Here is a 23,103-nt window from a genome sequence, read left to right as displayed (position 1 = left end):
TCATCATTTAAGACAGACAGACAGCGGACACACACGCACAAAACAATCTAAAAGAGTGTTGACCGAACTATTAACAGTGTTCAGAGAGTAAGAAAGTAATGAGCACTGAGAGTAAGCCCTAGTAAGGAGAAGAATTGCATTTTCTACTGTACATGCTTACGTATTAATTAAAATTTTAATAATGCACACCAATACTCTTTTTTAAAAATAAAAATAGAAAACATTTTAATTGTACAGATTTATTAGTAAATTGAAATACATTGTATTTTGTTATCAAAAATACCTTTCGAACATGCAAATGTTTGAAAAAATGATCATGGTGATGAATACACAACTATGTGATGATACTGTGAGTCACTCATTGTACACCGTGTATAGAATGTTAAGTCTGTGAAGATTTCTCAAAAAAATATTTAAAAAAAATATGATACCATTCAACCAATTTAGTTATAAATTATTGAAAATCACATTTTTAATCTTTTCTCAATTTAATAACTAGAAGACTAAAAATGATAAAATGAATTATAAACAAACTATTTTTAAAATACATAGACTATAAAAAGATAATTTAAAAAACACAATTAAAATATATTGAAAGTGATGCATTTACCTAAATATACTCACAAATAATTCTCCAGTACTTTTGGAAAAGAAAAAAAAAATTCAACAGATTTGGAGAACATTTTTCTTTATTCCTTTAAATAAAAACTGAAAATCTAGATAAATAAATATTCTGGGATCATTCCTTTCTCTGACAATAACTTTCAGAAGATGAAGGAGAAGGCTGTAAGGGCACTGGATCCCTTTCTTGTAACAAAAAATAGAACCATGAAAAAATTCAGGGTGAAACTATAAAGCTTCTGATTTTCACTATATCATCAGTTTAGCATTGTGGGAAGCGAGGTAGACAATGTGTGAAATATTATGATATTGAATCACAGCTTCACAATATAATTTCACTGACTTAGAATGATCGGTTGAGTCTTAAGTTCCATGAAAGAAGGTATGATATATTCTAGTGAAAAATAAATATTCTACAAAGATATATAGAGAATAAGTGAAGGAATTAATCAATGTATATTTTAAAAAGTAAGTGATTTTCAGACCATGCACCCCTCTGCCCCACCCCTCCCTAAAAAAAAGTAAGCGAGTGGAAGCAATGCTTTATTGCATGCTTGTATGCAAAGGAAAGACATAAATGTCTCAAAGATTCCTATTGTTCCAATGGCATATAAGGTCATTTACTTTATTTCTCATATTAAAAATAGTTTTACAAATTCATTTTTTAAAATTATCAAAACCAAGTCAACTATAGCTAGAACAACAAGACAGAAGATCAGCAAGGAAATAAAGAAGTTAAATAACTTGATAAAAGAATTAGACCTAACAGACATATATAGGTCATTGTAACCCAAAACACAAGGATATACATTCTTCTCTAGTGCTCATGGAATATTCTCCAGGATAGATCATATGCTGGGGCACAAAACAGATCTTTAAAAATTTAAAAACATTGAAATCATTCAAAGCACTTTCTCTGATCACAACGGGATGGAGCGGCATCTCAATAACCACCAAAGAATGAGAACATTCACAAATATATGGAGATTAAATAATACACTCCTAAACTACCAGTGGGTCAAAGAAGAAATTGCTAGAGAAATCAGTAGCTATCTGGAGATAAATGAAAATGAGAATACAACTTATCAGAACTTACAGGATGCAGCAAAGGCTATGCTGAGAGGGAAATTTCTTGCCTTAAATGCCTATATTAAAAAACAAGAGCAAAAATTGAAGACTTAAAGGCACACCTGGAGGAACTTGAGAAAGAACAGCAAACTAACCCGAAAGCAAATAGAAGAAGAGAAATAAAGAAGATTAAAGCAGAGATAAATGAATGGGAGAACAAAAGAGCAATAGAAAGAATCAATAAAACCAAAACTTGGTTCCTGATAGAGCAAGCAAGCTGGACAAAGAAATAAAAGGTATCCAAATTGGAAAGGAAGAAGTAAAACTCTCACAATCTGCAGATGATATGATACTATACTTGGAAGATCCTGAGAAATATACAGCAAAGTTAACTTGAGCTAATAAACAAATTCAGCAAGGTGGTGGGATATAAAATTAATGTGCAAAAATCAGTAACATTTCTATACACAAGCAATGTCCTAGCTGAGGAGTCAGTTAAGGAAAAATTCTACTCAAAATAGCAAATAAAAGAATCAAGTACTTAGGAATGAACTTAACTAGGGATGTAAAGGACTTGTACATAGAAAACTACATAATATTGCTAAAAGAAATCATGAACAGGAAGGTTAAATAGAGTTAAGATGTCAATTCTCCACAAATTGATCTACAGATTCAACATAGCAGCAATCAAAATTCCAACAACCTACTTTGAAGATTTGGAAAAGCTAATTACCAAATTCATCTGGAAGGGAAAGAGACCCTGAATAGCTAAAAGTATCTTAAAAAGAAGAATAAAGTGGTAGGGTTAACACTCTCTGACTTTAAAATCTATTATAAAGCCACAGTGGTCAAAACAACATGGCACCAGCACGCAAGGATAAAAGCATTGACCAATGGTATCAAATCTAGAGTGCAGAAATAGATCACCAAATCTATGGTCAACTTATTTTTGACAATGCCCCAAAATCCACTGAACTGGGACAAAATATCTTTTCAATAATTGGTCATGGAAGAACTGGATATCAATACCCAAGAGAATGAAAGAGAACCCCTATCTTACATTCTACACAAAAATTATCTCAAAGTGATACCTAACACCTAAATATAAGAATGAACACCATAAAGCTTCTAGAAGAAAATGTATGGCATCATCTTCAAGATGGTTCTAGTTTGCTAGCTGCTGGAATGCAATATATCAGAAACAGAATGGCTTTTAAAAAGGGGAATTTAATAAGCTGCTAGTTTACAATTCTAAGGCCGAGAAAATGTTCCAATTAAAACAAGTCTATAGCAATGTCCAATCAAAGGCATCCATCCAGGGAAAGATATCTTGGTTCAGGAAGGCTGATGAAGATCAGGGTTTCTCTCTCAAGTGAGAAGGCACATGGTAAACACAGTCACAGTTTCTCTTTCGGCCGGAAGGGCACATGGCGAGCACGGTGTCATCTGCTAGCTTTCTCTCCTGGCTTCCTGTTTCATGAAGCTCCCCGGGAGGCATTTTCCTTCTTCATCTTCAAAGATTGCTGACTGGTGGACTCTGTGCTTGGTGGGTGCTGCAGCATTCTCTGCTCTCTCTCAATCGCTCATTCTCCAAAATGTTTCCTCTTTTATAGGGCTCCAATAAACCAATCAAAACCACCCAAATGGGTAGAGACATGTCCTCACCTAATCCAGTTTAACAACCACTCTTGACTAAATCATATCATCCAGGGAGATAATCTGATTACAGTTTCAAACATACAGTATTGAATAGGGATTATTCTACCTTTATGAAATGGGATTTTGATTAAAACATGGCTTTTCTAGGGGGCATACTTCCTTTCAGACCAGCACAACCTAGTAATAGGAGGTAGCTTTCTAAACTTTATACCCAAAGCACAAACAACAACAAAAAAATAGATAAATGGGAACTCCTCAAAATCAAATGCTTCAGCACTTCAAAAGACTGTCAAAAAGGTGAGGAGGCAGTCAACTCAAAGGGAGAAAATATTTGGAAACCACATACGGACAAAGGTTTGATTTCCATATATTCAAAGAAATCATACAACTCAACAACAAAAGAATAAACAACACAATTATAAAGTGGGCTAAAGATATGAATAGCATTTTTCTGAAGGACAAATATAGATGGTTCAAAAGCACATGAAGAGATGCTCATTTTCACTGGCCAAAAGGGAAATGCAGATCAAGACTACAATGAGATACCACCTCATACCTATAAGAATGGCTGCTATTAAACAGAAAACTATAAATGTTGGAGAGGATGTGGAGAAACTGGGACACTTATGCACTGCTGATGAGAATGGATAATGGTGCAGCCACTATGGAAGACTGCTTGGCAGTTCCTTAGGAAACTAAATATCTAGTTGCCCTATGACCCAGAAATAGCACTACTTGGTATATGCCCAGAAGAGCTGAAAGCAATGACACAAACAGACATTTGCACACTGATGTGCACAGAAGCATTATTCACATATACCATTCCACCAAAGATGGAAACAAACCAAATGCCCATCAACAGATGAGTGGATTAACAAAATGTGGTTTATACATACAATGGAATATTATGTAGCAGTAAGACAAAATAATGTCCTGTAGCACATGACAAAATGGATAAGCCTTGAGGACATAATGCTGAGTAAAATTATCCAGACACAAAAGGATAGATACTGCATGATTCCACTTATATGACCTGCATAAAGGTATAATCAGAGGCTTATAATACAGACTATAGAGACTTAGAGACACACAAAAGCTAGAGATGGTGAACTTTTAGCTAATGAGATTGAACTCCAATGTAAGGGAATAGATAGGAGTGAAAGTGGTTCTCTAGTGGGTCTAGAAGTAATATTACCATATTGAAGATGAACAAGGTTGAAAGGGGTTGTATGACCTACGTGTCCCACTGATTAACAACAGAAATATGAATGAGTTTTCACAAGAATTACTTCAGAGATATGATTCTTCTACAAAGAGTGTTTAAATCCAGGGTACAGGGGAAAACTGCTATTGCATGCTATGAACTATGTTCAAAAGGAAACCATCAGCACTACCACAGCAACAACAGAGGTAAATAATGGGGGGACGAACAAGAGTTAAGAAAGGTTTAGATTTCCTATTTGGTGAGGGTGTGTTCATTGGCTTTCCTTCTCTTAGAAACAATTAAATTATCTAAAATTGAGAATGTTGATGGACTGTGGACTTCCAGCCCTCTACATGATGTCTGATGATTGCAGGTGGCTGAAGGATGCACTGATGGAGAAGTAGATTGGCAAACGTTGGTGTATACTTATGAACGAAGGTTGTGCTGCTATAAAAAGGAACAATGTCAAGAGGCATACAACGCTGTGAATGAACATAAGGGACATTTGGTGAGGCAAAATAAGCCAGAAACAAAAAAACAACAATGATATGGTCACCTCTACAAAATGCTTATAAGAAAACAGGTGCCTAGATTGTAAGCTTTTATAGCAGACCATTAAGTCTGAAGTGGTGAGTATTATTTCTGGATTTTGAGAGCCTGTTATATATATATAACCTGATATTTAAAGATAAGAACAAAGCCGGATAGGTTGGGGTTAAAGTAATTCAAAATATAGGAGTAAGGAAGAGTGTCTACATTTTAGAACCACACATACCCTTTGAGACCAATGGAAGTAAGGTTTATTGGATCTGGAACTGAAACTTTCTGCAGTGTATAATCTAATTCAATCTATCTGTATAGCTCTTTTGAACAACTGAAACACAAGGAGCACAGAATAAGAAAGAGGTTCTTTAATTCTGTATAGATCATTGTAATGCCTGGATATATCCTAGAGTATATTAAGCAGATAATCAAAAATACAGGCCAAGTTCCCTAAGGGAGGGGAGAAAGAATATGGAACTATTAAACCTTACCATCAGGGAACCCCCTGAAACTGTGTCAAACTTTTTGGGCACCCAAATCAATAGGCCATGCCCTTGATCATGAGGCTTACTCTTGTGAAGCTTATATAGGTAGTGGAAAAGCTTAGACAACTACAGGCATGCCAAAGTGTTACTTCTGGAGAACCTCTTTTTGTTGCTCAGGTGTGGCCTCAGTCTCTGTAAGCCCAACTCTGCAAGTGAAATCATTGCCCTCCTCCCTATGTGGGACATGACATCCAGGCATGAAAGTCTCCCTGGTGACATAGGAGATGATTCCCAGGGATGAATCCAGACCTGGCACCATGGGATCAACAATTCCATCCTAACCAAAAGGGGGAAAAGAAGTGTAACTAATAAAGTATCAGTGGCAGAGCGAGTTCAAATAGAGAGGCTGCTCTGGAGGTTGCTCTTACACAAGCTTCAGGTAGACCTTGCTTCCTATCATAACCTGCCAAACCCCAACCAGGACCATTCCAGCCAATCTTAAGAACAGCAAGGGCAATATATAAGATTCCACAAGGGTTCCAGGCACTAGAGTAACTTTCCAGAAACCTACAACCTCCAGATAGGTCCCTAGTCCAGATAAGTCCTGAAACCTAGCCCAGTCTCTCCAGAACATCAGATAGTTCCATCTCCTACCCCATATTAGTGACAGACTCTTCCAATATGAAAAATTTAGAATTGTCATAGCCCAAACACCCCTAACGAGAGGGATGGAAAGATCAAAGGTGACGGTGGAGTTATATGCAGAAGATAGGATTTAACAAATGAATGCTGAATCATTAAATTGTTATCTCTTTTAGTCTCCAGTATTTTAGAACAGCTAGAAGTAAAAAATTGAAAACTGTGAAACTATGACCCATGTCAAACTCTGAAATATGTTCTAGAGCACTATACTTGTGGTGCTATGCTTTGAAATTTATAGCTGTTTTGCATCTATGACATTTTTCACAGAAAAAGGCTAAAAAGTCAATTGTGATGGTAAAAAAAAAAATTTAAGCCCTCTAACCTCCTATATTATGGAGCAGCTAGAAGGAAAACTATGAGAGGATCATATGGAAGTCCATGACAAACTCTGTGATCTATCCTGTAGCTACTTGTTGAAGAGTGCTTTGTAAACCATTGCTTTTTTATTTCTTTGCTTTGTATGTATGTTATATTATACAACAAAAAAAGTTAAAAATGAAAAAAAGAAAACCCATAAATTAGTTATAGATGGTACTCAAAATTGTAGTCAATGAAGTTTTCAGAAGAGACACAGGAAGTAGAAATAATATAAATCTGACGTAATTTTCTTATAGAAAGTATACTATAAAAAAAACTCAAGGTCTTGGTCAAGATCTATTTCCATTTTTGGTAGACTCGCCCATAAACACCAAAGTAAATAAATAACATATGGGTGACATACCAGCACATTGTGTACATAAAGTTTCTAAGTAAACATATAAATCAAGTATAAGAGAAGTGTAACCAAATATATTAATATTTTAAAATTTGAAATTCCAAACATTTAAACATTTTCATTCTTAATTCTTCAAAATCTCCATTTTAATTTAATTTCCATAAATCCACTTGTGAAGAAAGGTTTTCAGCACAGGTTGATTGCTTGTTTGCTTTAATCTGGCTTTATAATCTACCCATAGCTCCTTCCCAGTCTTTCTTTTAGAGACAAGGATCTGAATTTTTTAGGAAAAAGCATTCTGTAACACAAAAGAAAAACTATCACTTTAGACTATGCTTTAGAACTAGATTATATGTTAGGGGACTGGATAAACACTTCATAGAACAGGAAAACACACTGAATTGAAAGGAAATTGGGAGATCATTCCATCCAAGAGTTGGCAGTTGTAAGCTAGTTACATCAGCAAGCAAGGAGGAGGTAGGTAGAGAGTATAAAGAAGCAAAGGAGGAGCTGAAGATACATAAATGGGCTAAGTATTGAATGTAGATGGGATAAATATCATGATGTATACGTTCTGTTTTTTTCTAGTATATCAGATGCTTTTGATAAAAATAAGTACAAATTTATATAAAAATGTTAGTAAGTTAATAGAAGTGCTATAATTTTATATTTTCTTACTGAATGGATTCCAAAACTAACTACTATCAACTGAAAATTCGTGGCATTTTTAATGTTAAGAAAAGATTCCACTAAAAGCAACCTTGTTAGGAAATGGAGAAGCCTGGAATGGGAGAATATTCACTTTTTCTCAGAGAGCTTTCACATGTTTGAATTTTAGCAATAAAATTATTAACATTCATAAAAATATATCTTTTTTCAAAGCCTTTCTGTTCCAAGGTTGAAACCCATTGCTCTAACCCTCTGCCACCCAAGTTGTGGTGGAAACAGCATTATCATACTACCCAGTATCAGGGTCATACCCAATATCACCTAATCACCAAGAAACTTCTTAGAAAAGCAGAATTTTAGGTTTTACTCCAGACCCTCAGAGTCAAAATCTGCATTTTAACAAGATCAACAGGTGATCTATATGCACATTAAATTTGAGATGCAATGGTCAAATTCAACATAAATTATCACCTCCCTCTAAGCCTTCTATGTGGATAATCAGCCTCTGCTACCTTCGATGGCGGACTTACTACCTCCAAGATAGCGAATATTTTCAAAAATAAACTGCTGCTTTCCACCCTACCATACCTCCAAACCAAATCCTCCCACAATTTTCCTTCCTTCATTTAATTTCATTCTTTTAGTTGTTCAGAATATACACCTAAGTTATCCTTTTCTCCTTTTACCTCAGAACCCATGTGTATTTCCTTTTCATCTGAAAATTCTCTTGGCTCTACCTCTAATATATCTCCAGAATCTGCTCATTTCTCTCCTACCTCTTCAGCTATTATCCTGAGTGAAGTCACCAACGTCTCTTGTTAACATTATTTAATAATCTCCTTACCTTTGCCCTTCCCCTGTTTATTTTTCACATGTAGGTTAGACTTATATGTTTAAATATAAAACGGATCATGCCACATCTCTGCTCTAATCCTCCAAGTTGTTCCTTTCTGAAGAGGAAATGAATCCGTCAATAATCAAGAGTAATTCATATCACATATTTAGTTAATGTAACTAACAGAAATAATTCTTACCATGACTCCTTTAAGATCAATATCACACTCCCATTTGTTCTTCTGAACTGACTCCCTTTGTTGTTAAATGTATATTTCACCTCTCTCAAATTTATATCTTCAGTCCCTATGTGTGAGCTCCTAATTTCTTTCTGCAGGCAGACTTTTGGTAAACAAAAGCATTATTTTGAAATACCGCATTTGTGGATTTGTTATGGCACAAATACAAAAGTAAAAGCCAAAGTCCTCACAATGGCCTAGGAGAGCCCTCAATGATGTCCCTTTACCCATATCCTACTAAATCCCCACTGGTACATACTGTACCAGCCACCTCTGGCTTTTTTTCTGCCATTCTTCCACACACCAGGCACGCTCCTGCTTCAGAAAATTTACACTTTCTCATTGAAGCCTCCTCTGACTAGGCCATATTATTCATGCTCAACTCTCCATCTCCTATCCCCTTTCTGCTTTTTCCTTGCTGCCATAGGATGTATTACATTTTAATATTCCATAAAATTTACTTATTAATTTGTTACTGTCTCTCTCCCCCATTAGAATGTAAGTTCCATGAGGTCAGATATGTGTGTCTTGTTCACTGACGTACATCTGTTTTGGTTTGCTAAAGCTGCCAGAATGAATATATCAGAAATGGAATAACTTTTTAAAAATCTACCTTCTGTCTCTATGAATTTGCTTATTCTAGATATTTCATAAAAGTAGAATCATACAATATTTGTTCTTTTGGTCTGGCTTATCTTACTCAGCATAATATTTTCAAATGTCATCTATGTTGTAGTATGTATGAAAACTTCATTCACTTTTCTAACTGAATAATATTCCATTGTATGGATATACCACATTCTGTTCATCAATTCATCTGTTGATGGACATTTGGGTTGTTTCGACTTTTTCGCTATGTGAATAATGTTATGAACATTGCTGTACAAGTATTGGATTGAACATATGCTTTCAACTCTTTGGGGTATATACCTAAGGATGGAAATGAAGAGTCATAATGTAACTATATGTTTAATTTTTGAGGAACCATCAAACTGTTTTTCATAGCAGCAAAGGTATAATTTCATTCCTTTGCATGTAGATATCCAGTTTTCCCAGTTCCATCTGTTGAAGAAACTATTTTTGCCCCACTTAGGAACTTGGCACCTTTGTCAAAAATCAATTGGCTGAGCCAGAGATCTTTGGAGATGCATAAAGTAAAACACCTCTGGGTAAGCCACTGAAGAAGCCTGGAGAAAAAGCTAGCTTGAGGTCACCATGTGCCTTTCCAGCTGAGAGAGAAACCCCAAATGTTAACGGCCTTCTTGAGCCAAGGCATCTTTCCTCAGAGGCCTTAGTCTGGACATTTTTATAGGTTTGCCTTAATTTGGACATTTTCATGACCTAAGAACTGTAATCTTGCAACTTAATAAATTCCCTTTTTTAAACCCCCCCCCAAAAAAAAACCAATTGGCTATAAATGTTTGGGTTTATTAATGAACTCTCAATTTTATTCTACAATTGATTTTTATATATAGATTTTGTAACTTGCAACCTTACTTATTTACTTATCCCATAGTTTTTCAGTAAATTCCTTAAGATCTTCTACCAAAAGATCATGTCATCTACTAAAAAAGAGACAGTTTTATTTCTTCTTTACAATTGGGATGCCTTTAATTTTCTTTTCTAGACTAACTGCCCAATGCAAAACCTTTAGAATTATGTTGACTAGAAATGGTGAGTATGGACATTCTTCTTTTGTTCTTGATTTTATAGAGAAAGCTGTCAGTCCTTACCATTTAAGTGTGATATTAGCTGTAGAATTTTCAAAGATCACATTTATCAGGTTGAGAAAGTTTTCTTCTGTTCCTAATTTGTTTAGTGTTCTTTTATGAACATGTGATGGAATTTTTCAAATGCTTTTAATGTGTTTAAAGAGGTGATTGTTTGAATTTGTTTAATTCTATCAATATGGTGCATTACATTCATTGATTTTCATATGTTGAACCAACCTAGCATTTCATTTGGTCAAGGTATATAATTCTTTTCATAAGGTCATGGGTTTCATTTGCCAGTATTTTGCTGAACTTTTTGCATCTTTATCCATAAGGAGTTTGATCTCTGGAGTTTTCTATTCTCATGATGAATTATTTGGTTTTGGTATCAAGGTAATACTGACTTAAAGAATGAGTTGGGAAGTGTTTCCTCCTCTTCTGCTTTTCAGTTCACTTTTTTGGGGGGTGGGGCGGGGCAGGTGTAGTCCGGGAATCAAACCCAGGTCTCCCACATGGAAGGCAAGCATTCTACCATTGAACTAACTCATGTACCCTTCCTCTTCTATTTTTTTGGAAGTGATTTAAAAGACTTGTGTAGACAACACCAATAAGATGACTTGTCTTTAAACATTTGGTAAAATTTACCAGTTTAAGCCATTTGGCATAGATTTCTCTTTGTGGGTATTTTTGTATTACTAATTTAGTATCTTCACTTGTTACAGGTTTATTTAGACTTTCTATATCTTCTTGAGTCAGTTCAGTACTTGTGATTTTTTACAAATGTGCCCATTTCATCTTGATTATCTAATTTGTTGGAATAGGGCTTTTCATAATATTCCCTTATAATCTTTTTTATTTCTATAATGCAGCAGTGATGTCCCCTCTCGTCTCCTATGATCTCTTTTGAAATAATATATGATTTTGTAACTTCTTTCTTTACTTTCAGTTTTACAGGGCTAGCAATTGTTAACTGCCTTCTGTATCTTAATCATAAGCAGAACATCAGATATTTATTTTAAACATTCCAAACCTGATTGGGTTATTTATTATGCAAAGCTACCAGAGCTAAACGTCCTAAGTTACTTACCTTCTGTCTTAATTAGGACTCTCTAGAGAAACAGAACCAATAGGATATGAACTAATTATAATAAGCAAATTCACAGAGCTAGTATCTGCAATATAGGTTACCAGGGAGTAGAATGGAGGTAGAGAATTGGTAACTGATATTTAATTTGTGCAGAATTTCCATTTAAGTTAATTACAAATATTTGGAAATGTATACTGGTGATGGTAGCACATTATTTTGAGTGAAATTAACAGCATTGAATTATGCTTGTGAATATGGTTAAAAGGAGAAGATGGGGACTTGTACGTTGCTAGAAGGAAAGTTAGAAGACAAAACAGAAACTATATAACACAGTTTACCCTGTTGTGGACAATGGACTATTGTTAATAATACACATTTTAAAATGCTCTTTCATGAATTATAACAAATGTAAGACACTATTACAAGGTACTAATGATAGGGTGGTATATTGGAAAAATACAATTAATGTAAACTATGGATTATAGTTAACAGTAAAATTTTAATGCTCTTTCATTATCTGTAAAAGAGGTACCACACCAATGCAAAGTGGCAACAACAGAGGGGTACATTAGAATGTTGTATTTTTTACATGGCTTTTCTGTAAACTTATTTTTCTAATAAAAAAACAAGAATAATTAAAAAAAAAAACATAGTAAGTGAAAAAAACCCACACAAAGTACTACATATTGTATCATTCCATATGCATAAAGTATAAATGGAAAAAAATGATAGACACTGACTTTGATTAGTGGTTATGTATGGTTGGGGAAGGGTAGAGGGACTGAGAGATGACTCATACAGGGGTTACTTTTTTTTGAGTAATGAAAATGTTCTAAAACTGACTGTGGTGATGCATGTACAATTCTGTGATTAAACCAAAAGCCACTGAATGTGTACTTTGGAAGTACTGTATAGTATGTGAATATATCTCAATAAAATTGCTTTAAAAATTAAATCAAGCAAACATATATATACATATATATATATATAATATAACCATTATGAGATACTTTTCCTTTCTATCTGTGATTTAATTCTGAAAGTCAAGCAGAGGCATAGTTAGCTGATGTCTACAAATGTCAATGTTCTATATTAATTGCCCCGAACTAAGATATATCACATTAAAAAAAGTGAATTGAAGAATCTAAAAATTGTATAGCAAATAAAATGGAGAAATAAGAATATTTATTTATCATGGCTTTAGTGTAAAGGAAGGAATCGGAAGAAAGGAACATTAGAAAAGCCAAGACAGAGAGAAGGAACACAAAGAGCAGATTACAAGAGAGAGGAAGTAAGAACATATCACAAGGGAGCAAGATAGTGAAATTACTAAATTATATAATAGTGTGAGGGACTAAATGATGGAAATAGGAACTTCAAAAGGGTCTCTGAAAGGAATTTAGGAGAAACAGACTCTGAAATGCTCTACTATTAGTTAAGTATACTATTTTGGCAAAACTCATAAAATTTCTATGTAGGTATTTCACTAATTTAAAAATGGCATGTATTCTATAAAGTATCTATTTTATGTGAGACATGATGTGAAGCACTGATCTAAAAAGATAACATATATGCTTCCTATCCTTTACATTTTTGCATTATATGTCTATAATTAATTAAAGAAATCAAACAATTAAGGTAGTTACAGAGGGAACAAAATGAGATAGGGAAAGAAGAAAGAAAATGATAGTATTATACTTCTTCAAATATTTTTTTCAGACATAAGTCGTAACATACTGTTTTAGTTTCCTAGGCTATTTCAGCAAATAAGAGGAATTGGGCTGGATTAAATAATGGTAATTTATTAACTTACAAATGTGAGGCTTAGAAAATGTCCAAATCAGGGCATCACCAAGACAATGCTTTCTTCCCAACAACTGGCTGCCAGTGATTCTTGGCTCCTCTGACTCATGGCAAGGTACATGGTGGAGACTGCTGGTCTCTCCCTTCTTTTCTGGGCTTTGTTGATTTTGGCTTCTTGCTTCCATGGCTTTCTCTCTCTCTCTGTCTGAACTTTTTTTTTTTTTAAATAAAGGACTCCAGTAATAGGATCAAAACCCATTCTGAATGAGGTGGGTCACATGTTACCTAAAGCAGCCTCATCAAAAGAGTTAGTTGCAATGGGCTTACATGCACAGGAATGGATTAAATTTAAGAATATGTTTTTCTGGGATACATAACTCTTCAAACCACCACATATGTTTTTCACAAAAATGAAATCAAGTTCATGAATCAAAGAAATCCACTATTTCCCTGGATGAGTCTTAACCTATAGACAAACACAGTGCATTCTTGCATTTTAATTATCACTCACAAGGCTTCCTTTACCTCTGGTGCTTTACTCTTTTATTATTTATTTTCTTATATTTCCTCAAATTGCAAAATCCTCTGAGAAATCTATTCCTATTGCTCTGTTAGAAATATTCTGTCCTTCCTTTAACTTCTAAAGGCAACTCCCCTGACAATCAGCTAGGTCTTACAACTTACTGCCTGATACTACTTCTTTCTTTCTATCTGCCACTTGAAAGAAAGCCCCTCATTTTTAGCAATATGTCATGCAATCATTTATTTTTATGTAATGTCTTGAAAACTAAGAAGTTATAAAGGTATAAGGATGAGGCCCATGATTTCAAGAAGTTTAATTTATCAGGAGAGCGAGAAAATGAATCAATATATGAGAAAGGGCCAAGTGACCAAAACAAAAAAGCTAAAATAGTATGTCCAAATTTTGTTCTGTATAATTCTAGGCTTTGAGAAGTCAGCATTAAAATATATCCATCTTTGAGTAAATTTAGAAAAGATGGCTCTCGCTGGTTTCCTTTTAAGAATTGACAGTACACATAAATCTCTTAAGTGCTCCAAGAAGCCAATCAGTAATAAAGTGTCTTTAACTTTGGGAAACCAAGTATTTGCTAAACTTATCTGGTTACCTATTAATATTCAATGAAACTTGCATTCTGTGAGATTTTGAAACATATTAGATGAATCCTATACGAATATTTTTGTCCACTTATTACTTAGAAATGCCTTTGGAATGTGAACTTTCAAGAAAAATTATCAGTCTGACTTTGCCATTTAGAATCCAGAACTTTATGATGTTTAACATTTTATCACATGTTGCTTAACTTGGGCTATGGGGGTACCCCAAAATTAGTATATACGTCTGGAATTTGGGTTCAACATGAATAACAGAGAATAATACAATAATAAATACTTTGGCACTTCCTACATACAAGGTATACAGAATTAATTCATTTAATTTTAACAACACTCCTGTGTAGTAGGCACTATTACTATTCATATTTTATATAGGAGTTGAGGCACAAAGAGGTTAAATAATTTACCCAAGGTTACTAAGTAATTAATGGCAGAGGTAGCATGTGAACTCAGGAAGTCTGACTCCAGAGCCCACCCTTGCAACCACTAGACTCTACCACTACTCCATGCCTCAGTTTCCTCTGATAAGTCATATGTGCTCCAAGTCACTCCAGAGGTGATTTTCTGCATTTCTACCTAGGCCTAAGAATGTCCTTAGGTCATTATCCTTCCTTTAAATGTAAATAAACAGGGGCCCAGAAAATTTAAATAGAGGCCCAGATAATTAAATAAATTGCAAAGTTGGGAAATAGAGTCATAGGGTAATACAGTATTGGACTAGGAACTGAGGTCGCAAAGAGTAAAAACAAGAAATGAACAATAAAAACAAAACCATGCCTTTCCTTTAAGGACTTTCAATCAAACAAGAAAATAGACAAATAATTTCAATGGGAAGTGGAGGCACAAAATATCATGACGACACACTGAATATACAGTTAACTGCTTTCTGAAGGATGAGCAAGATGATATAGACAAGAGTATGGATTTAGAGAGTGACACAATCCGCTTTTGATATTTAGAAAGATCTTACAGGTATCAGAATAAATGGAATGGAAGAAGGCACATACCAAGGGAGGGGGTATTCCAGATATATTTATTGAATGTGTGTGAGTCAGGTACTATTAGAAGGCTATTGCCAAAATATGGAGAGGGACTACCTTAGGGTAAGGGTAAACAAAAAGTGACAAGTTTGGGATATATTATAGATACAACAATAGATTTTAAACCCAACCTCAGGTTTTAGCTCCATGGGCTGGGGAGTAGATCATCCTCCATGATGAATGGAACCCCATGTTTGTTTACTTATTTAATGTTTTTTTTAGGCAGTAACAGGGGCTGGGAAGATAAAGAAGTTTGGAAAGCTGCCCAGCAGACAACAAATATGGGGTTGGAAGTCAGGAGAGAAGATGAAGTGGGGGATGCAAGATCAGTAGTTATCAAAACACAGGTAGGTGTTGATGGCAGGAGAGTAGATGGACTCAACCTGGAAGAGAGCTAAGCAAACATGAATAAAAGGAAAACTCTGAAGTGCACAAATATTAATGGGCTGATTTAGGAGGAAGATCACTGAAAAAGACTGAAAAGAGGCAAGAGAGATAGAAGGAAAACCTAAAGGAGCCCTCTCACACAACACACAATGAGTTCCAAGCAATATGGACACAATGATTGTAAATGCCAGCAACTGATAAATGGAGGGGAGAAAAGGAAGTATCTCAGTAATTCACCTTATTGATGGTGATAGGATCATTTATATACAACAGATTCCTTCAAATGAAAGTAAAATAAGAACTTCTTTGAGGGCCACTTATTTCTGAAGCAGAACAAAAAAACATAAAAATAACTGAAAGAATTTCCAAATGTTAAAAAATTAAAGTATTTTTACTCAGAATTTATGTTCCATTGTAATCCTGTTGATTACCTGACTAGAGATAACTATTCTTTTGGATCCTCAGAGTCTTAATCTATAAAATAAAGTTGGATTAGATAGTTCCTAAGGCCTCCTTCAAGTTATTCAAGGCTCTGATATTAGAAGAGTTTACACAATCTGGCTAAATAAAAAACTTATTTAAGAAATGCATGGTATAAGGTACCAAAAAATTAACAATATAAGATCAAGACAACATACAATTCAAAGGAAAAAAATTCACCTCAATCATGAAAATAATTCGGAGAAAATAAAACTCTTGGATCCATTTAACGTAAAAATGGTTGTAACTTTCTAGGTGGTAAATGCATTACAATAATCAGAATCTTTCCTAGCAGAAACATCTATCAGAGAAAAGGAATTTATTTTTTAAAAGAGTGAGACAGCAACATCTGAAAAACAGAACAGCAGGAAGAATAAGACATGTATTCATCTGTATTTCTGTGACTTTTCTCACTTGGTATTATTTGCAACTGTACTTTTATGTCTGGCAGCAGTGCCAACCTCAGTACAAATCATGTATTATTTTTATCATGTTGATTACATATGTTCACCAGTTTAGTTGTCCGTATATGCTTGGCACGGTTTGCAAATACTCAGTGACAAAATCCAGAGCATGGTATTTTCACAGAAAGTGTTTACTATGAAATTTCTCCTTAGAAGTTTGCTTTTCTTTACAGCTTTGATCCATATGACATCCACAGTCCTACATTTCAAATAATGGCTTATACTTAAATTAAGAAAATGCATCACTTTTTTTTTTTTAACATAGGCAGGCACCGCAAATCGAACCCAGGTCTCCAGCATGGCAGGCGAGAATGCTGCCTGCTGAGCCACCATGGCCTGCCCCGAAAATGCATCACTTTGATAGAACCTGACTATAGTAGGATGTGGTGGTTCTAGAAAGGACATTGTTTTTTTTTCATATGATTAGAAATTTGGTAAACTTAAAGTTTGCTAAAATTTTCCAAACTGTGTTCCTTCAGTTTTTGGTGGCTTGGTACTTTTATTCTGTCATTCATCAACACTTCACTGAAATATTTGATTTGTCCAAATGAAGTTAAAAACTCACAACTGAAGAAAATCAGAAAAACCTAGTTTTAAATATCAAAAGGTCACAAATGAAAAGTATTTCTACAAGACACATTAGGGAAGTTTTACTGATCAGCATACTTCCTTGCTGGATGAAATTGTGGCAAGATTGAACATAAGAAAATAAACTTACTGGTAAATATCTTTCCTGAGGACAGATCTGCCAAGGGGATTGTCAGCCTGGGGAGCCATAGCAACAGAGCCAATCTTCAAAACCATGGTGTCTTCATTTGCTGTCTGATGAACTGTAACAAAGGAAATATTTATGATGGATACTGTGGATCTATGTGTACTTCATGCATAAGAGGGAGTATTCTTTGAGGGAAAGGGGGAGAGAGATACATGAACACAAGACCAATAAATGGGAAAAGCACAAGGAAAAAAATATATTTAAAAAGAAGACATTGGATCCTCTTCTTAATTCTCTATTTCTTTTATATTCCATTAAGTGGTTTCCTATTAAAAAACAAAATAAAATGGCAATAAAAAAACAAACAACTCATGCCAAACATTAAAGCATGTGATATTAAATACATATGTAGCATTAAGGCCATGTTTATAATCTCAGACTACTGCATCTTTTTCTTTTTCATAAGCATTTTCAACCCTAGATTTTGGACATTCCATTGCTGTCTACAGATAAAGGATATCACAAAGTCAGTAACAAATTCTCAAAGCCATTTAAATTTAAGTGATTAAATTGAACAATTAAATATACCACATATAACATACACATACACACATACACCCATGAACACGTACACACGTACACAGTACATAGCACTTTAATCTGTAAAATGTTGGAAAATCCAAAAGAAATGTGATATTTGCAATGCTGAAGAAGGAAAAGCCCAACTAACTCTTTAATAAAAGATGTTTAAACTTGTTACTCTAGGCACTTTTTAATTTTAATAACATCTACTGTAAAACTGCTTAAGAAATAGTAATCTTACACCTGTGTAAAAGTTCTACTTCCTAATGAGGTCTAAAACAAAAGTAAATAATATAACAATAAAAGACAGAAAGATTTCAATCCTGATTCTTTTCTTTGTCCTAAGTAAGACAAAATTTAACCTTCTGTTTTCATAAAAGATAACAGTTTTATACTTTCTATAACTTACTGGCTAATTTAAAGTCTTTTCTAAGAACTACTTGGAATGGATAGGGGTTCTTGAGGGCTCTTCTCCAACTTAAGAACAGGTTATTTTACCGTAGTGGCGGTTAAAAATTAACTATATATCTTTCTTAGTTTTAAAGAAAACAAATTAAAATTTATAATTTCTCTCAAGGAACTATCATCTGCTATAAAATAGAACAGTAAAGGACTGGGTTGCAAGATTTAAGGAATATTCTGAACAGAACATCCCTATAAAGGCATACAACCCATATTTCCCAAACTGTGGTGCCCAAAGAATGCAAAAGTTAGGAGATTATTTCCAGCTGCCTCAGCAGTACAATTGGTATGGTCTGACTTAGATTAGTCTGAAAAAGAAAGTCAGAATTAAGAAAATAAAAAAAGCAAGAAGAAAGATATTCAGGGAGGGAAAGAAGGAACCAGATATGATGCCTATTCAGAATGGGTAAAGGCAAAATAGGGGAAGAAGAGATGAATTGTTTTAATAAATATAAGCCCATGGATGCCACAGAAAAGACAATACTTTTTAAATGTCCAAGGCAAAGAAGATCAAATAAAAACTACTTCTCATTGAGCTGTACTATTTTCGAATGACAAGAGATCTGGCCTAATTATATGTCTTTAGACTATGAACATTGTTTACATTTCACAGATCTAGCATTTTATGCCAAGCTTATCAAATAGTTCCATGTGGGCAAAATGTCTGATTAAGCAGCAGGCATCAATTAAATCAATAAATAGTAAGCTTTGAAACTAGACCATACCACAGAAGTGCAATTAATGTATTTACTAACTGTTCTTCCAGGCTACAGATACTACCCACTGTATGAAAGTCTGAAATGTAATAGAAACACTGCAGTAAATGAGGTACATATGGAAGAAAAATGACGTACTTGGTGTTACATACAAAACCTGATCCAAGAACAGAATTCTGTTTTTGTTAGAGCCAAAAGTATTCTCCCTAGACTATACTATGAAGCTATAATAATTATTATAATAAATACAAGCACTTAACATAGATCATTCATAAACTGGATTAAAGTAAATAATTTTATTATAGAAAAGATTTAGCTTATCAAAAGGTATCTTTGACATAATTTTTTAAAATAATAAAAATATGTATTTATACAGGAAAAAACTCTGAGTCATTTTCTCACTTACTTTATAGTTGGAAAGAAACAAGCTTCCTTTTTTTTTTTGGTTTATTTCACCTGAATTTAATAGTTGAACCATATGAGGAAATGTTCCCTCTAGAAGCATTTTCGACATGAAAATGAATGCCTTCCTTCTTTGCTTTAAATGTATTTTAAAAAATTGAACCTCATGAGGAAATATTAATTCTAGAAGACTCATACTCGATCCAAAGAAAACAGTCCCCTATTCCGAAATTAAAAGCTTAAGCTGGAAGTCAAACATCTGTAGATTCAGAATCTTGATAATCTTTACACATAATGCAAAAAATATTCAGGTTGAGACCCAGACTTTCAATATCACTTCTCCACAATATTAAAATGTTAAATCTAATATTTTTTTCTTATCATTACTAGCTGCATTTAGACATAAAGTATTATAAAGTTTTCATTTAATGTGACATGAAATATAAGTTTGAAAATTTTAATCTTTTCTCAGGACAATAGAGTATGTATGTATTGTGTGTGCAGATGCACATATGTGCATGTGTGTATGAAAAATGAAAAGGCTATAAACAACTATGAATTCATGAACTTGCATCAGTAACCAAAAGCTTGAATAAAGGGCATAGTTTTCATGCTATTATCAGATAATATAAAACTAATATAAAAGGAATTTACAACCAAGTTTTCTTAAAACTCAACATGAAACGAGAAAGTTTTGGAGACTTCAAGTTTCCTTAAAGATTTTCAATATAAATTTAATATAGTAAAACATGTAAAGTCTCAAGAGTATTCAACTGACCACTGGGTAATGTTATACTTTTATAAAGCCACAACTGTAGTGACAGTCCCACTGAAAACTATCAACGAAAGGTTTTAATTAGTTATTGTCACGTTTGCCACTGAAGACAGAAAGAAGATTTAATAAATGTGAAACCTGATGACCTTTATGTATATTAATGGAAAGTACAGTTGCATTTAGTTTATGAATCATCTCTGATCTATATGTACAAATTTCATATTAATATTTTTATAAAAAAGTTTTGGCTGAGAAGTATGATGACAACATTTAGTTATGCTATTAGTCTCCTTAAGACATAACCTACACATATATTTTCAATTTAATTAATCTAATAAAAATATTGCTCAAGCAAGCTCCTTTTAAAGTCTTTCTAGAGTAAAAAGAGTAGTACATTCTTTATATTACTATAGTTATAAGTAATCATACTTATTTCTAAATAAAGCAATAGCTATTTCAATGTTTTTCTTATTTAGTTACATCATGCCTTTTAAATGTATCAAATGAAAACACTCAAACTTCCATATAAAAATATCCTTTAAAAAATGTGTTTACACTTTAAAAAAGGACACAGTGGCAAATTTTTTATGTTATATGAATTTTGCTTCAATAAAAACTTTTCTCTAAACTTTCCATTGGAGAATTATGACCATATCAATTAAGAGTGGCATTGGAGAGACTGTGTCAAAAATTTAGGAAGTACTTAGACATCTGAATTCCAGAATTTTGCCCTTAACCCCTACCTCTACAAAAACACCTTTAAAAATAAGATAGCAAAAGTCTAGAAATATTTTTGCAGTTGCAATCATGAGGTGATTTTCCTAGTTACGGGATCCAAAGGGGAAACTTCAACGACGACAAACTGTGCAATATATAGTATCATTGATTATAACACAAGGGAAAAAATCAACAAAACCAAACAACAAACAAAACAACACAGAGGAAATAAAATTGTTTTCCCTCTTTCAAGAGAGCCAGATTCTTATTCCTTCAGACATAGAGACAAATATATCAATGAAGCATAGAACCATTGCTAAATATGACAGAAAAATGAACTCAGAGTTAAACAGTGAACTACTGACCCCTTCCTCAGTGCATAGATGCTGCCACTCTCATGAGCAAGGGTGGCACTGCTCTACATGTTGACTGAACTGCACATCATTTGGTTCAGAAAATACCACAAAATCGTGCCTTCATCAAAAGTGCTCCCAAGTCAATGATTAAGACATTTTATAGTTAAAAGCAAATTCTGCCTTAGGAGGAAACTTACATTACTAAAAATAAGACCCTCCTAGTGGTGATGTAAATTTGTATTTCTGATCCCTAATGACTGTGACTAACACTAACATGGAAAGTGAACATAATTTAGTCATGTAGGCTTCTACCACAGGTATGGTTAATCTAAGATTTTTTATTCAAAGGAGCTCTGTAATGAAGTATAACAGAGCAATTCATTATGAAAATATCCCTTCCACTAAAACCAAAGACTTTCAGAAGCATTCATATACAACAAATAGAAAATGAAAATTTTGAGACAAATGAGCAAAATTATGAATGCAGATCAAATATCCACACTGAAGAACAATTATGTCTAATTCTGGAAGATTACTAGTATGAACATTACTGAACATCTATTTTAAGTCTCAACCAGGCCAGTTTATGCAGATAAAAGCAACATCTTAATGTGGCTTTACATTTTAGATCCAGTTTTACAACTTAAAAAATGGGTGATGAGGCATATACATTTGGTTTATTTTCTTTTTATTTATTTTTGTGACCAATATTGATGTTTTACGTATTAGATGGGTTTCCAGGAATGAAACTATAAATTAAAGCAGTATAAGAAAATGGAATCAACTGAGGGTCAGTTTAACTGGCAATTATTATTCAGAAGCTAATTAATTCATATAATCTGACCTGCTTATAATATCTAGAATTTGTAGCTTGCTACATAAGCATCACAATCATATATGTTGCTATAGCACTTCCCAAACAATTGCTATGTCTTCTTATTTCTCAGCTTTTTTCATAGAGCATTCTCTCTGTATTTTTATCTACCTCCTCTCTACTTCTCATAAACAGTATCACTTTTTTTCAGTGAAATTTTGGCCTTACACAATTGTTACATGCTAATGAAAATAATCAGAAAATTATGAAACGGAAGACACAAAATATATGCTGGCAGGATTTTCAGAAAAATTACAAAAACTTATTAACATATCTTATGGTCAATAAAATTACAGGAATTCATCTAACTGGGGAAATGACTGGCTTTTATACCAACCACAGAGATACTTATGGAAAATGATATCCTTAATTATTAAAAAGAAAACTATTGGAATTTTTTATAATATAGACAGCAGGAAACTTTTTGTTCTGATTTTCATCTAGAGTCAAAATTTCTGTGACTTTTATATTAATAAAGATAGCTACAGATACTGCCAAATTACATAATTTTCAAAAAATTGTTAAAGTTTTAGTTATCTTAGGTATGCAGAACCCAGTATTTGAGTTTAATGACAGAAAGTATAAGTTTCACTGGCAAAATAAGGCTGAAGGAAAAAAAATCATATTTCCTACACTAATAACTAATGATTGAGGCTCC

General features: G+C 33.6%; 1 protein-coding gene across 12 annotated transcripts in view; it reads right to left on the bottom strand.

Moving 5' to 3' along the window:
- The window catches only part of VPS13B (vacuolar protein sorting 13 homolog B), a 1,000,970-nt gene that overhangs the window by 386,367 nt on the left and 591,500 nt on the right, over positions 1-23,103 (bottom strand). For all 12 annotated transcript variants that reach the window (XR_013178354.1, XR_013178355.1, XM_077167321.1 and 9 more), the window contains one exon: positions 17,565-17,676. Coding sequence is in view for 10 of the 12 variants with exons in the window: in XM_077167321.1 (XP_077023436.1) it covers positions 17,565-17,676 (112 nt within the window). In the remaining 2 variants the exon portion in view is untranslated. The remainder of the gene's footprint in view (positions 1-17,564; positions 17,677-23,103) is intronic.

The sequence above is a fragment of the Tamandua tetradactyla genome, chromosome 6 (assembly GCF_023851605.1).
Source record: "Tamandua tetradactyla isolate mTamTet1 chromosome 6, mTamTet1.pri, whole genome shotgun sequence".
Lineage (NCBI taxonomy): Eukaryota > Metazoa > Chordata > Mammalia > Pilosa > Myrmecophagidae > Tamandua > Tamandua tetradactyla.
Note: the sequence above shows the minus strand (reverse complement) of the source record. Positions and strands in the feature narration are given on the sequence as shown.